The sequence below is a fragment of the Eucyclogobius newberryi genome, unplaced genomic scaffold, assembly GCF_026437365.1.
Source record: "Eucyclogobius newberryi isolate DKJ021-1_F unplaced genomic scaffold, fEucNew1.0.hap1 SCAF_13, whole genome shotgun sequence".
Classification (NCBI taxonomy): Eukaryota; Metazoa; Chordata; class Actinopteri; order Gobiiformes; family Gobiidae; genus Eucyclogobius; species Eucyclogobius newberryi.
In genome coordinates this window covers 34,187,670-34,202,528 of record NW_027315757.1, presented here as the reverse complement: position 1 = coordinate 34,202,528, position 14,859 = coordinate 34,187,670, and the positions used below count along the sequence as shown (strand labels likewise).

The 14,859-nt window shown below is 45.7% G+C and overlaps 1 protein-coding gene across 2 annotated transcripts; it reads right to left on the bottom strand.

Annotated features, from left to right (window-relative positions):
* Positions 1 to 2,438: 2,438 nt before the first annotated feature.
* On the bottom strand, positions 2,439 to 14,383 carry tcf20 (transcription factor 20). 2 transcript variants are annotated; one of them, XM_072443723.1, is made up of 6 exons: positions 14,096 to 14,383; positions 5,115 to 12,684; positions 4,940 to 5,033; positions 4,796 to 4,859; positions 4,606 to 4,706; positions 2,439 to 3,635 (listed from the first exon to the last, which is right to left on the bottom strand). In XM_072443723.1, the coding sequence occupies exons 2-6, from the start codon at positions 11,793 to 11,795 to the stop codon at positions 3,604 to 3,606; spliced, it is 6,972 nt and encodes a 2,323-aa protein (XP_072299824.1). In that variant the 5' UTR covers positions 11,796 to 12,684; positions 14,096 to 14,383; the 3' UTR covers positions 2,439 to 3,603. The 2 variants fall into 2 exon arrangements, with proteins under 2 accessions (XP_072299824.1, XP_072299825.1); XM_072443724.1 differs by having other exon boundaries at positions 4,810 to 4,859.
* Between the last annotated feature and the right edge of the window lie 476 nt (positions 14,384 to 14,859).

Below are 14,859 nucleotides of genomic sequence, written 5' to 3'. Positions count from 1 at the left end.
TTTTTATTGCCAATTACCACAAATTAGGAGTGTGCGATATGCCTAAAAGTCCATACGATATTTTTTAGAGCCAAGATCAGAATTTCATGCCGGAGCTTGACCAATAGGAGCAGGTGGGAAAAGTGTGTCTGTTTGAGCATAAACCGAGATTAAACAGAGAATTTAATCTCAAAAAGACAATTTCATAGAAAGCTCATTACACTTCTCTTTTATCATCATACTTAGATTTAGACTCAAATACAAATCGAATGCAGCTGCTCAATAGACATCAATTCAACAAAAGTATGTCATATTCACGCAGTGTCATGAACTTGTGGATGTAAACATGTGTACTTAGCACATTGTGGCTGGTGTGGATATTTCTACCTCTAACCTCACTCATTAGAGGTCATAAATGAACTACACGATCTGGGGTGTCTCAGTGGCTCACCTGTCACTCTCAGTGGCTCACCTGTCACTCTCAATGGCTCACCTCACCTGTCACTCTCAATGGCTCACCTCACCTGTCACTCTCAGTGGCTCACCTGTCACTCTCAATGGCTCACCTGTCACTCTCAATGGCTCACCTCACCTGTCACTCTCAGTGGCTCACCTGTCACTCTCAATGGCTCACCTCACCTGTCACTCTCAATGGCTCACCTCACCTGTCACTCTCAGTGGCTCACCTGTCACTCTCAGTGGCTCACCTGTCACTCTCAGTGGCTCACCTGTCACTCTCAGTGGCTCACCTGTCACTCTCAATGGCTCACCTGTCACTCTCAGTGGCTCACCTGTCACTCTCAATGGCTCACCTGTCACTCTCAGTGGCTCACCTGTCACTCTCAATGGCTCACCTGTCACTCTCAGTGGCTCACCTGTCACTCTCAATGGCTCACCTCACCTGTCACTCTCAATGGCTTACCTGTCACTCTCAGTGGCTTACCTGTCACTCTCAGTGGCTCACCTGTCACTCTCAGTGGCTCACCTGTCACTCTCAGTGGCTCACCTGTCACTCTCAATGGCTCACCTGTCACTCTCAATGGCTCACCTCACCTGTCACTCTCAATGGCTCACCTGTCACTCTCAATGGCTCACCTCACCTGTCACTCTCAATGGCTCACCTCACCTGTCACTCTCAGTGGCTCACCTGTCACTCTCAGTGGCTCACCTGTCACTCTCAGTGGCTCACCTGTCACTCTCAGTGGCTCACCTGTCACTCTCAATGGCTCACCTGTCACTCTCAGTGGCTCACCTGTCACTCTCAATGGCTCACCTGTCACTCTCAGTGGCTCACCTGTCACTCTCAATGGCTCACCTGTCACTCTCAGTGGCTCACCTGTCACTCTCAGTGGCTCACCTGTCACTCTCAATGGCTCACCTCACCTGTCACTCTCAATGGCTTACCTGTCACTCTCAGTGGCTTACCTGTCACTCTCAGTGGCTCACCTGTCACTCTCAGTGGCTCACCTGTCACTCTCAGTGGCTCACCTGTCACTCTCAATGGCTCACCTGTCACTCTCAATGGCTCACCTCACCTGTCACTCTCAATGGCTCACCTGTCACTCTCAATGGCTCACCTCACCTGTCACTCTCAGTGGCTTACCTGTCACTCTCAGTGGCTCACCTGTCACTCTCAGTGGCTCACCTGTCACTCTCAGTGGCTCACCTGTCACTCTCAATGGCTCACCTGTCACTCTCAATGGCTCACCTCACCTGTCACTCTCAATGGCTCACCTGTCACTCTCAATGGCTCACCTCACCTGTCACTCTCAATGGCTCACCTCACCTGTCACTCTCAGTGGCTCACCTGTCACTCTCAGTGGCTCACCTGTCACTCTCAGTGGCTCACCTGTCACTCTCAATGGCTCACCTGTCACTCTCAGTGGCTCACCTGTCACTCTCAATGGCTCACCTGTCACTCTCAGTGGCTCACCTGTCACTCTCAATGGCTCACCTGTCACTCTCAGTGGCTCACCTGTCACTCTCAGTGGCTCACCTGTCACTCTCAATGGCTCACCTCACCTGTCACTCTCAATGGCTTACCTGTCACTCTCAGTGGCTTACCTGTCACTCTCAGTGGCTCACCTGTCACTCTCAGTGGCTCACCTGTCACTCTCAGTGGCTCACCTGTCACTCTCAATGGCTCACCTGTCACTCTCAATGGCTCACCTCACCTGTCACTCTCAATGGCTCACCTGTCACTCTCAGTGGCTCACCTGTCACTCTCAGTGGCTCACCTGTCACTCTCAATGGCTCACCTCACCTGTCACTCTCAGTGGCTCACCTGTCACTCTCAGTGGCTCACCTGTCATGCACATAACAGACTGAGGCAGTATTCTCTCTCCCTGTCACTCCCCCATCCCCATCTCCACTTCCTGTCTGTCTTTACTGCCTCTAGAGAACAAAAGACAAACAGTCAAAACCACATTTGACACGAATCATTCAAAAGTGAAACATCATTGAAGCATTTTAAGTGTATTCATAATTCATATACATATTGACAGGTTTCTAATACAGCATGGTTCTGATAGCGTCACTGTCTTCTTTCAGGGTTTTTTTTTGCTTTTTTTTTTACAAGAATAACGATAAAAATAATAAAGACAACACCATGAAAAACCCACTTTGAAGTTGTATGGCAATTCTTCTTTTGGATGGATTCTGTAACTCCACGTCAGACGCACTCCTTGAAACATTTTGGTGATTAACATGAACGTCGCACCTACTTAACGAGATGTCCAAGAGCATATACACTTTTAGTCCCATAACTTTTCATTTGTAACATCTTTGCACCGGGGCAAAAGTCCATCAAAGCGGTCCAGGACGGCAGGAAACACACTGTCCCAACGTTTGCACGATTGTACTTAAAAAATAAGCGTGAGTCCGTTTGTGTTTTTCATGATCAGTACCGTAGGAATCCCAATGGTGAAAAATAAGAACACTTTTCAAATCCACATATATGCAGTTTCTTTAGTCTCACACACACTCACCTCTCATTCAGACACATGAAATTTGAAAGGCAACAGATCAGTCCATTCTGCAAGGCAATAATGTCTTTGTGGCAAAACTCGACCCTGACGTCCCATCGGCACGAAAAGACTCCTCCCTCTCCAGGAATGAACATTGTAAAAACTCCAAGTAATGTCTTAAATAAAAGCCAGATACATCCATTTCATCGTAATAGGTAAATACTGATGAGGATACAAAATCATAAGAACTCAAATAAATGTACAAATATAAAATAATACTCATCTTTAAGGATACTGCGTTCTATTTTCGGGTGCAACAAACTCCAATACATGATGAGAATAATTGAAAGCAAAGTTTACATGACAATACAGAGGGTAATAATGAACAAAAGCTTTAAGGGCATTGTGAAAAATAAAGCCTCAAAGGAGAGTCGGTGTCCATTACAAAAATGTTCTTTGTTGCACTTTGATCCGCATTGTTCCCCTTTCCTCGGTGTTGCAAGTGGGTTTTCCTGCATGGACAGGTATTTTTGTAAAAGTGTTGTGTAGTTTGCAGTCCTGGATGTGAATGATTCAGATTCCGTTGAGAAATAGTACAGTCCCTTGTTCTCTTACTATGTGCCAGTCTGATGCTTTTGTTTGGAGCAGTATCAACTATTCACTGGTCACACATCTGCAGACCGAACCAACCTGAAGAGGACAGAACACAGCAGTTGTTTCATTCCATTTCATTAAAAAACTCAACGTTTTTTAAGCATACATACATTTATATACATACACACTCTCTAAAAATCTCTTTTAATGCATCACCTGCATATGTATTGTTAGAATGTAATTAACCAATGTAGCATAGAGTTGAATGAAGTTTTGCAAAGGAGTTAAATGTGAGAAGGAGTGGCACAAACACACTCTTAGTACAGCCGTTGAGGTACTCTGCAGCACAACCGCTGTGAGAAATGAAATGGGAATGTCTTAACAGAAAAGACACAAACAGCCTCAGGCCCAGAAATTAAGAGTCCATTTAACCAGGGGCCACTAATGAAAACGCTGCCTCCACTAAACAATGACACAGAAGAACATCAGTCAGAGCTGATCCAACCTATTCACTGTGTGTGGCAGCAAAACAGCTCTGATTGAAACACTGATGGACGAGTGTGAATGTCTCATGAAGCAAAGAAGAGCTGGGATCAAACCGCTGACCTTGATAAGCGACGAGAACATTCCTCCAAACAATAACAGTTCATCTTTTTCTTTTTGTTAAGCCTGCAATAGTATGTACTGCAATCTGTACTATGAAGGTGTAATATCCACCTACATCTCTGATTTATAATGTAATTCATAATATATAGTGTATATATATATATATATATGTATATATACATATACATATATATATATATATATATATATATATATATACATATATATATATATATATATATATATATTTTTTTTTTTTTAACTACCTGCTTAAACTGTTCTTTCTAAGAGAGCTGTGTAATCACATTGAGTGCAGTACAATCTTAGCATTTAATATTTCAAATGAAGCTTCATGTATTCATTTAGTCTATGCTGGAGCTTTATGGCCAATCGTTGATGGGTTAAAACGTTCAAATATTAGTCCCTCGTTAATTAGATTATAAATAACTTTTTTACTTACAGTTGTCGTAGTCAAACTGGTCACTTTCCTCTCTGCTTCTCTCACCCTCTTTCTGACTGCTCCAGGTATACAGACTTGAATGGCCGGATGCTCGGGGTAAACTGCTGGACATACAAATCAGCCAAATTCATATTAATCAAAAGTTACGAGTGAATTTTTACTTAAATGGCTGAAATTAAAAGTGACTAACCTTTCTTTCTTTACCTTGTGCTTCGGACACCGCAGTGAGAAATTATCTTCATTCAGAGAGCAATCTGGATAAAACAAAGATAACTTGATTAATGAGCACTACAGACTCATTAGCCCTGATCCATTGTTAGATCTCTCTTCTCACCTGCTTCAATAGCACATAGGTAGTGATAACGGAGTGTACAGCCTTTACTGTAGCAGCCCAGTGTTGAGCCGACCATGTTGCAGAAGGAACAACACTGGGAAACAAAGACGCAAAACACAAAGTTACTGAAAGCATTCATGACAAACGTAAGGTGACAAAGTCAAAGTTAACTCACTGTTTCTCTGGCTCCATCTAGCGCTTCCTGCAAGCCGTACAATTTTCCACTAACAAGATACACCCCACTGGTCCAAACAATACATGCTTCATGCACCCACAGCTCCTCCGGGTCCATGGGCATTTGAGGCAGCTGGGCGAGCTGCGCCAGGGGCCCCAGGGAGTCTAGAGCAGGAGGCGGGGGCTGGAAGGGCAGGGAGGCCTTGCTGTTCGATGGCACCATTCTGGGGTTCTTCTCACTGGACTTGTGCCGTCGTTTGAAGCGGGGGTGCGACGTGAGTTTTCTATGCTGAGGTCGCGGCGCCTGAGTTTCTTCGGCCGGCTTTTGTTGCTCAATTTCACTGTCTGGTTCTCTCTTGAGTTCTGGTAAATGCATTATGTCAAAATTCATGTCCCAGCTTAGACGAGATGGTTTATTGGTGCTGGGTGAGAGGAAGGGAGAAGCGCTGCTGAATCTCTCAGTTATGTGCATCATTTCCTCTGGCGGAGCTGGAAAGGCAGTTTGAACTGTGCGGCTAAGATATGAGTCGAGGCTGATTGGATAGTCACTGTAGTTAGGTTTGGTAAATGGCGTAACATCGCTTGTCTGTATGTCTTGGATACTGCTGAGAGCATTTGAGCTTGTTTCTGAGTTTGGTCCAATTTTGTTTGCGCCAGCTGGCGTTTGACACTGTCTGACCTGTGGCTGATTCTTGGGGAGCTTTGCAACATATTCCGCTGGATAGTAAGGTCCATAGAGGTCTCCTAGATTCTTATAGTTTGCCCATTTCTGACAGAGGCAGCAGAGCAAGCGGCCTGAGTGATTGGTTTCTGTAATCACAGGGCCTGAGATAACATAACCAGATGAAGGAAGTGCTTTGCCTGACTGAAGAGTTGTTTCCACCTCATCTGTCTCCCTTTTCTCTGATTCTCTGTCTCTCCGAGATAACTGAGCAGAAAGAGCTGAGGTCAGGAGAGAATCAATTCCACTACCGCTGGCCTTCCCTCCGACAGCACTTCGCTCTCCTTTCATCTTGTCCTCTTCTGCATTTATTATCGAGCACACAGCTCCGATCTCAGGGACCTTATTCTCTACATGTATGTGTGGAACAAACGACCCTTTCCTAATTGGGTCCAAACATGCTTGGTTACTAAGGCCCCTTCCAGCATTTAAAGGTACATCTGGGTCATTTTTGGCCAGTAATGGCGTAACAGCTGCTACTCCTCTTCTTCTCTGCCGCTGCTTGCCTCCTGCTTCAAAAAGTTCATCTTCATCCTTCACGCCTCTGCGTCTCCTCCGCACTGATTTAACCTCCGTTTCTGGCTGTGTGTCCTCACTCTCCATATCAACTTTGGGTACCTGTGTTAGAATGGGAGGGGCCAGTGGAGGGGGAGTGGTGTTTTTGTTCTCAAGCAGAGGGGGCGTTTCAGACTCAGGGCTGCACATGTCTTGTGCTGGTTGTGGTGTCATAGCTGCAGGTGGAGTTACAGAAGGCAGGGCAGGAGGACCATACGAAGCTCCTGGTTGAGCTTGAGATGAAGTCTGTGGTGGAGTTTGGCCTTGACTTTGAGCTCGTTTCTGTTTATTGACGCTCCCCACGGGCCTGCCTTTCTTTTTACCAGAAGGAAAATAGCCTTTTGGCACAGAACTGTCTTGTGGTTTCAAATCCTGTGGTGACATACTGGATCTAGAAGAGGACATCTGATGTCTGCTCAGCATATGTCCTTGTGGAGGGGCGGTTCCGTAATAGTCACTGCCGTGATAGTCGTCAAACCCCATGCCAGACTCCTGAAGTTTCTGTCGAAGGAGGTTTGCTGCAGACTGCTCTCCTCTTCTGGTTTCAAGTTGTTGGTAAGTATTGGTGAAATGCTGAATGTCTGAAAGAGCAGAAGAAGACGGTGGCGGTGAACCCTGAACTGGCCTTGGCAGAGGAGGCGGTGGTGGTAAAGGTCCAAGCAAAGTGAAATCCTCTTTGTCACCAGAAGCTGATGCTGGTATTCCAAAATCAAAGTCTTTTTGTTTAATTGTTTGGGACGTCTGTCGAGAATCAGCTTCATCAACTCTTTGAAACGGAATCATATCATTTAATGAGTGACTTTCATCCATGTAACCATCATCTCTTCCGCCAACCTTTGGAAAAATGGTCAGATCTTGGTCCTGTATGTCATTCAGTGGTTGCATTTCATTTGAGTGAGAAAAGCTAGAGTAATGATTTGGCTCATCATCATTATTGGCTGCTGGCTTTTTAATATTTGGTGTTATTTTTTGCACAATTGCCTCTAGCTTTAACCCTCGTCCCTTTCTTGGAGGTGTGATTTTAGTGTTACTGGTTGATGGAGACATTGATTGTGAATAGGTGCTCTCCCTGGAAAGAGGAGAAGACAGCCTGGGACATGACATTTCTGAACTTGATGAGTCATCTTCATTGTGATGACTTGTTTCTGTATGAGTCCCAGGGGAGTGATGCAAGTTAGTGGAGGCCGCTCGCTGCTGGGGTGTATCCTGGAGTTGCCGTTTGGCTGGAATAGGTGAAATAAATGAGCGGACGCGCCGTCTTAACATGAGTGGATTTGTGTCTCCAGAACCGCTCGCTTTAATTTGCCGTTGTGTTTGGGGAGGAGGGGAGTGCATGTCGGCTGATAGCTTAGCTGTGCTGGTCGTAGGATTTGGACAGGGATGTTTTGTTTCCTCAGCAAGTCCCCTTGAAGCACAGAGTTCTGCAGCATTGGAAATTTGAGTTATTTCTGGGGGAACAGGGTTGTGTGTAGCTACAGGTGGGGGAGGGGGAGCGAGAGAAGGAGGTTGAGTTCTGTAGAAGGCTTCTCCATCTCTCCCCGAGTGTGTGGCCTCCCACATTTTCATATCATAATAAGAGCTCAGCATTGCTGATCGGTCATTAGCCATGTCAGGATGTGACATCATTCTTTGTCTCTGCTCTAAATGGCTAACCTTTTGTCTTCCTGGAGATGAGCCAGGCTGCATCAGAACATCTTTAGGTGTCCGGCTCATGGCCTTGAACCAGTCATTCATGTCTTGTGGCAGTTGAAGTGGGGGGCGTGGGTGAGGAGGGTAAATCAGTTTATTGGTACATTGGGTCTGTCCAGATAAATTTTGGTAAGGATGGTGAGAAGGAAAATGCGGTGTGTTGCGCGGCATCATGCCCTCTCTCATGTCCCCAAATGTATATCCATGAAAAGTGCTAGCATTTCCAGTTGATAAATCTATCCCACGTAAATAGGACTGGTGTCTTGATGCAGAGGATAAAGGATTAGTGTTGATGCCATGTAAGGGCATAGGAGATGCATCCACATTTCCTCTCCTGGACAGGTCAGTGTGGTGAATAGGGAGGAAATTTCCTGCATCTAACTCTTTTTGCACAGCTTCCACTTTCGCTACTTGTTTCTCTCCATTTTCCTTTTTACTCACATCATTGATTGATGCTGGAGAGGAAAATGGCTGTTGAATTACAGAAGCTCCACTTTGACTTTTCTCCCGTTCTCTGTCACTCTCCCTGTCCCTCTCAGGTGTGCTGCGTCTGTTGGGCGACATATCACAAATGACGGATCGCCGCTCGGAGGGGGCTAAGCTAGAGCCGGATGGGTTCGGAGGCTCAGCTTGACCACTACTGCCAGTGAGGGGCTCGGGTTCTAGCAAAAGAAGTTCCTGTACAGCAGAGGATTGAGTGGAGATATGAGAGAGTGCTTTTCTCTGTGGAAGAGAGTAGTCAGCTAAGTTTATATGTTTTGGTGGTGGCTGTTGAGCATCTGCAGCTTGTGGCAAAGTACTTTTGGACACACGCAATTCATTTTTTTGTGTTTTTTGTAAAAAGTTTGCACCAGATGATTCTAACTTTACAGAGGCCTCTGCGGCAAAATCAGACTCCTTAGCATTACTCTGTTTTGGATGTATGTTTTTTTCTGAACTACCCAATTGAGCATTAGCTACTTTACTTTGCATTTGAATACTTTCAGTTAGACTGTATGAGTGTCTGCTTTGAAACTGATTTTGGAGATTGGTAGGATATACTTGTTCTGGTCTCCCATAACGTCGGTCTAAATTATAGCCTTGAAGTACCTCCTGCAAGAGACTTGGAAATTGCTGCATTTGTGAGTTATCTCCTTGACCGGCTGTGGGCCCTCGTCCTCTCTTTGTTGTAGGCTCTGCTGCAGAGTCTTTTGGAGGCATAGAAACAAAGCTAGTCTGTGATTGTTGGTACCCGGCATATTTGGAATTTGATTCTATTACACCCCCTGGACCCATTCTTCCCCTGTTCTTCGTCGACAAATCTGAGCCATATGTCGATTCAGGGAAGCCATATTTCTGGGACAGATTTTGCGGCTGTCTTAAATGTGATCTCTGATTGGAGGAAAGACTCAAATCTACACCTTCATCACCATTGTGGTTGCTGGGTTCTCTTGAGTGTAACTGTTTCTCTTCAGTGCTTTCCTGCATCTGTTTGTTCTTTTCATTTAGACTTGCCTCAGACCGAGCCGACACAATAACCCCTACACTGCTGGCACTTTGCTGCTCCTCCAATGTGTGCTTTTCTTCTCTCTCATTATTTTGTAATCTGGATGCAGCCTGCCGTTTGCTTTCTTTGTCCTGGCTATGTTGTGTTTTGATGTCTAAGTTTTGGCCACTCGGTTTCTGCTTTTTGCGCACACCCTCGGTTGCATTTTTCATTATCTCATTTTTAACAATTGTGTTTTTCTTGAGAGAAACCCCATTTTCATTATATGCAGACTCTAGTTCTGAAATACTGTTAGGAACAGAGCAGGAGATTGATGGAGGTGAATGTGGTTTCGGACCAGTCTCTCCTATATTTGATTCTGACTCGCCTGCTTCTTTTGCCTGGGTGCAATTGTTTGCCTGCAGTTGACTCTGAGATGCAAGACGATTACAACTTGGTTCTGAGCCACTGCTCGCACCACTCATCTGCCTCAGCCTTCCATGTTCCTCCTCAGAAAACTGTTCTTCTTCAGGACCAATCTCTACACCCACACCGCCATCTTTAACTGTACTAGTACTAGAGGTGGCACTTGCATTTCTGCTCCTTGGTTGTGATGCTGCAAGTAGATCATCTCTTCCCCTTTTCTGAGAAAGCACAGTGTCAGTGAGAATCATGTGCTGAACAGTGTTTGGTAAATTGGCTACTTGGGAACTCAAGGCATTGAGACTATTTAGACTAGAATCTGGAATTTTGTTGCGAGACGATGAGTAAACTGAGGAGATTTCTTCCTGTTGTCCAATCCCTGCACCTAAACCCATTTTATTGCGAGCTGCTGGAGGGACACTGCCTCCAACCGCAGTCATGCTGTGAGCTTTGTGACTGCCACTGCTGCCACAGCTACTAATGCTGCTATTGGAGTTGGGTGTGGGGCTTAATTGGGGTATGGTCTGCAGTAACCTAGCATGACCATGGTTGCTACGAGGGTTTAATATAGGAGGATGAGACGGGCCATGACCTGAGGGGTTTCCATGTGCCTCTGAGACCCCCATCAAAGGAGAAGGAGATGAGCTACAACTGGGAGAGTGCACAGCTGAAGCGGCTGGAGAGGGGTTTGATATGGGACTAAAGTTTTGGTTCATTTGGGTTTGCTGCGCATTAGGAGGCATTGGGGATTTGGCTAATTCTGTGGTTTGAGGTATACTGGGATTGGAGGGCTGCTGATGTTTAGCATAAACAGTGCCCGAAGAAGAGCCTTGGTGCTGCATCTTCAGTGAGTTGTCATAACCTACCCCTAAGTTGTGCTGAGAGGAGCGATGCTGTAGTGTGGCTTGCTTGTGAAGTGAGTGTGTCTGTGGGGAATATCCAGCATAATTAGATGCATGGTAACTCTGCTGAACATTCTCCAATGGACCCACATTGTTAGAAGCAACTGAACCAGAGTTTGAAGCTGTATTGACATTGGGAGAACTGTTGATTTTGGGATCAAATCCGGTAATGGCAGCGCCATCAAGATATCTCTGTGGAGGGGGGCTGTACATTCCAGATGAGCCTGTGGAACCCCCTCCTTGTGGGGAATATTGTGGATACTGGGCGGCCATCCTGTGACCAGATTGTGGGTAATTTCTATGCTGCTGATGGACGGACGGAAAGGTTTGTCCATGTTGGCGGTGTTGCATTTGAGAACTTGGCACTGACTGCATTGTAGGGTTCTGAGCCATGTTGTACTGCTGCGAAGGAGAGAAAGCACCAGTCCCAGCAACTCCACCTGTACCAGCAGTGGAACCATAGTCAACTGGATAAGGGGACATTAGGCCAACAGGCGTTGTAGAGCCAGATCCAGTCGGTCGATACTGATGAGGGATATGTCCATCCATACTGGGGTAGCCAAAGCTTGTTCCAAAACCAACCCCCATTGTCCTGCTCCTATCTTTCCCACCAACTGAAAAATAATATTCCATGGGAGCCTTTCGGTAAGGGTTATTAGAGTTGCCACTGTGCATGCTTGCATGCACTGGTGGCAGTTCCACAGCTCCTCTGTTCCTGGAGCTGTAAGCTAGCATGTGGTTGGCTTGACTGGGGTGGGGATGGCCTCTGTGCAGGCTCTGCTGTTGCATCCCTGCATAATCATCTGTCATCCTTGGGGAAATCTGGGGTTCTGCTGGCTGAGAGGGATAGGGAGGTCCTGCTCCACCCCTTCCACTAAATCCAGGGGGGTGAGAGGAGGGAGCAGGGCTGTTAGAAAAATTCTGCATTTTCCTTTTTTCCAAGTTTGCAATAAACACAGAAGTCTTTTAAGAGTCTATAGCAAGGAATGTATGGGATCAAAAAGAGGTGGAGAATAAATCACTGACCAATAAAGGCTGGCAGATCGGGGCACTTGTATCAGTCCAAAGGTAATGGATTATGTCATAGTGTTTTCACTTAATAAGGTCACTCATTAGCTCAAAAAAACAATATATAATCAGCCTGAACACGTTTTGGCACTGCGTGTGGTACTTCAAAGTTGTTAGATGTACAGGCTTTGCTTTAATATTTTTTCCACCAAGAAGAGCTAGGACTGAACAATGTTCTGCTCCAACAACATCTTGTGCAAAAAGAGAGACTCAGTTACGGCACTGAGCATTCTGAAAAGCAATCCATCAGTGGTTTTCATATGCATGTTTACCATGACCTGACTCACACAAATGTGAGCTGCACAATGTAGTAACTTGAGTCAACAGATCATAGTACAGCCCTCTACAAAACACTCCCAGGGGAAAAAACTCCATGACTTGAGTTGTTGAACGAAGAAGCACTATGAAAGAAAATATTTGTCTTGGTCCCTATGTTTCAGAAATTGTTTCTCGTTTCATTGTTCTTTCTTCTGCATCGTTCATCTAGACTGCAGAAGTCTTTGGTCCATATTCAAGAGTCGCACTTTTTCCAACTGAGCACTTAGAATCTTCCTCTGTGTCTTGAGCATTTAGCCGTCCTAGCTCGCTTTTGATATTGAATGTCATTTAATTCTACCTGGTTCCATAGCAACAATTTCCCAAAGGGGGTAATCCATTTATTCCACTTCAAGTTCAGTCAAGCTTCTTTTTTTCTCCCTCTTCAGTGTTTCCACGTACAAGTCCTCCTCCTCGAGAAGGCCTCACATTTCTGCAAACACATAATTTATAAAATATATTAGCACAGATTACTCTTATTTTAAATCTAAAAAAACAACAACAGTTACAGAGTTCAGCAAATGAAAAAATACTATCATAAATATATGTAAAATCACTCATCCCAACATTAAGTTATTGTAATGAGGAAACAACCTAGGAAAGTACGTTAAAATGACAAATGTATTTGGACAATAATCATAACTTTTGCTAACAAACAATGGCACAGGGCCCTTTCAGCCTGCACTTTCTACAATAAAGACTGTTAATACTTGCCCAAGAAGTGTCTTGAATATAAATCAATTTGATATGTTGAAATTATTTTTCTGAGGCAGTCAATCAGTCAAGGTCACTCTTAAGACATGTAAACAAGTACAGTAAAAGTCATTACAACTGGACTAAAGCAACCAACCTGCTTATAACCTTGTTATTACTAGAGTTAATTAAAAAGTCAAGTAACAAAAGAACTGTGTTCCCTTTGCTGTGTTTGCAACTTGGTCTGAGACAATTCATGTTTGTAGTTGAAGCCACATTTTCACCTGATCTGCTGATTTCATGAAACTCATGTGTCTGCTTTGTTTACACTTTCCCCTCATTTCAACTTGAACAGGCTGTTTGCAACAATGAAGCTACAAACTGTATTTTACCGGATGATTGTTGTAACATAAGCATTTAATATAGATGTAAACATAGCATGTGGCCAGGTCATTCTCCCCTCATCTCATATCATCATATCACCATTTATCACATGAAACAGAGAAGAAACAGAGAAGAAACAGAGAAGAAACAGAGTAGAAACAGTCGGCCTCTTGCATGTACCACAACAGCACTGTAACGTCACTGACACAGGTATAGTAGCTTCATGGAGCTGATACATGCTAATACACTAATCATAATGTCCACAACGCGTTTATTCAACTAAAACACATCACAGCACCTTAAGCACTTAGCATCACTAGCCAAAAGCAACATGTACGCATTACATTTAGCAGCTGAACAGCCCAGTTTAGCCCTGTAACATTAGCTGTAGCCGACAGTAGCCTCTATTACACATGAAAGGCGCGAGTCGCTTACTTTAGAACGTCTCGAGAGCGCGTCTGGTGCGTTAGCATCGGAGCTATTTGTATTTATTACAATAGCACAGCAGATATAGCTTCACGCACAGCGAACACGCACGGAAGCTAGTGCGAGCATGTTAGCCCCCAGCGCCAGGCTCCTGAAGAGGTGAGGAGCGGGGCAGATGTGCGTCTAATGCACAGCTTTAATGTAGACGCGTTAAGCTAACGACATTGTCCTGGCAACCGGCCTGATGTTATGGCGTTACAAAGGAACGATCATGACGTCGCTGCTGCTGTAAGAGCCCGGGCCGGTGGAGGCAGCGAGAGCCGCAGCTAACGCACACGTACCTGGAATGTAGCACTACAAGGCCCCTGGAAGAGCGAGAGGCTGTTTTGTGACACAATCCCCGCGGCTGTGGCAGGAAACCCCCGGCTCCAGTCGACCGCTCCCCCGCTCTGCCCTCAGCCTTGAGTCCAGACAACCCCGAGGGGCCCGTCACGACACGCGGAGCCCGGGCCTTTCTGCCGATACCCGTTTTTTTCCTTTTGTCCTCACCTCCCCAAATGATGCGAGCGGAGCACAATCGGGGCGCCTGGCTGTGGGTCCCGTACGCGGCGCGGTCCACACACCCCCGCCCCCTCGGTGCCTGCGCCTCGCTCTCCTCTTTCACGCACCTTCCTCACGCTCCGAACACGCGCGCGCCGCCATCCGCCTCTCCGACGTCTTCTGTCCCGCAGTCGCTCTGGCGGTGATGAAGCTCATTCGCGTTGGTTTGATTGTGTGTTATTGAAATGGAAAGACCGCCTTGGAAACGCACACAATCTGTTCCTGCTCCACACCCGCCATCATAGTCCTCATGTTCCTCATCCTCCTCATCCTCCTCATCCTCCTCATGCTCCTCATGCTCCTCATACTCTTCATGCTCCTCATGGTCCTCATACTCCTCATGCTCCTCATGCTCCTCATACTCTTCATGCTCCTCATGGTCCTCATACTCCTCATGCTCCTCATGCTCCTCATGCTCCTCATCCTCCTCATGCTCCTCATCCTCCTCATCCTCCTCATCCTCCTCATGCTCCTCATGCTCCTCATACTCTTAATGCTCCTCATG

Excerpts from the sequence above, each read along its gene's own strand:
- tcf20 (XM_072443723.1), bottom strand. The coding sequence starts at position 11,795 with ATGCAGAATTTTTCTAACAGCCCTGCTCCCTCCTCTCACCCCCCTGGA. Across the intron at positions 4,860-4,939 it reads CCTATGTGCTATTGAAGCAG|ATTGCTCTCTGAATGAAGAT; the intron begins GTGAGAAGAGAG and ends TGTTTTATCCAG. Across the intron at positions 4,707-4,795 it reads CACAAGGTAAAGAAAGAAAG|TTTACCCCGAGCATCCGGCC; the intron begins GTTAGTCACTTT and ends TATGTCCAGCAG.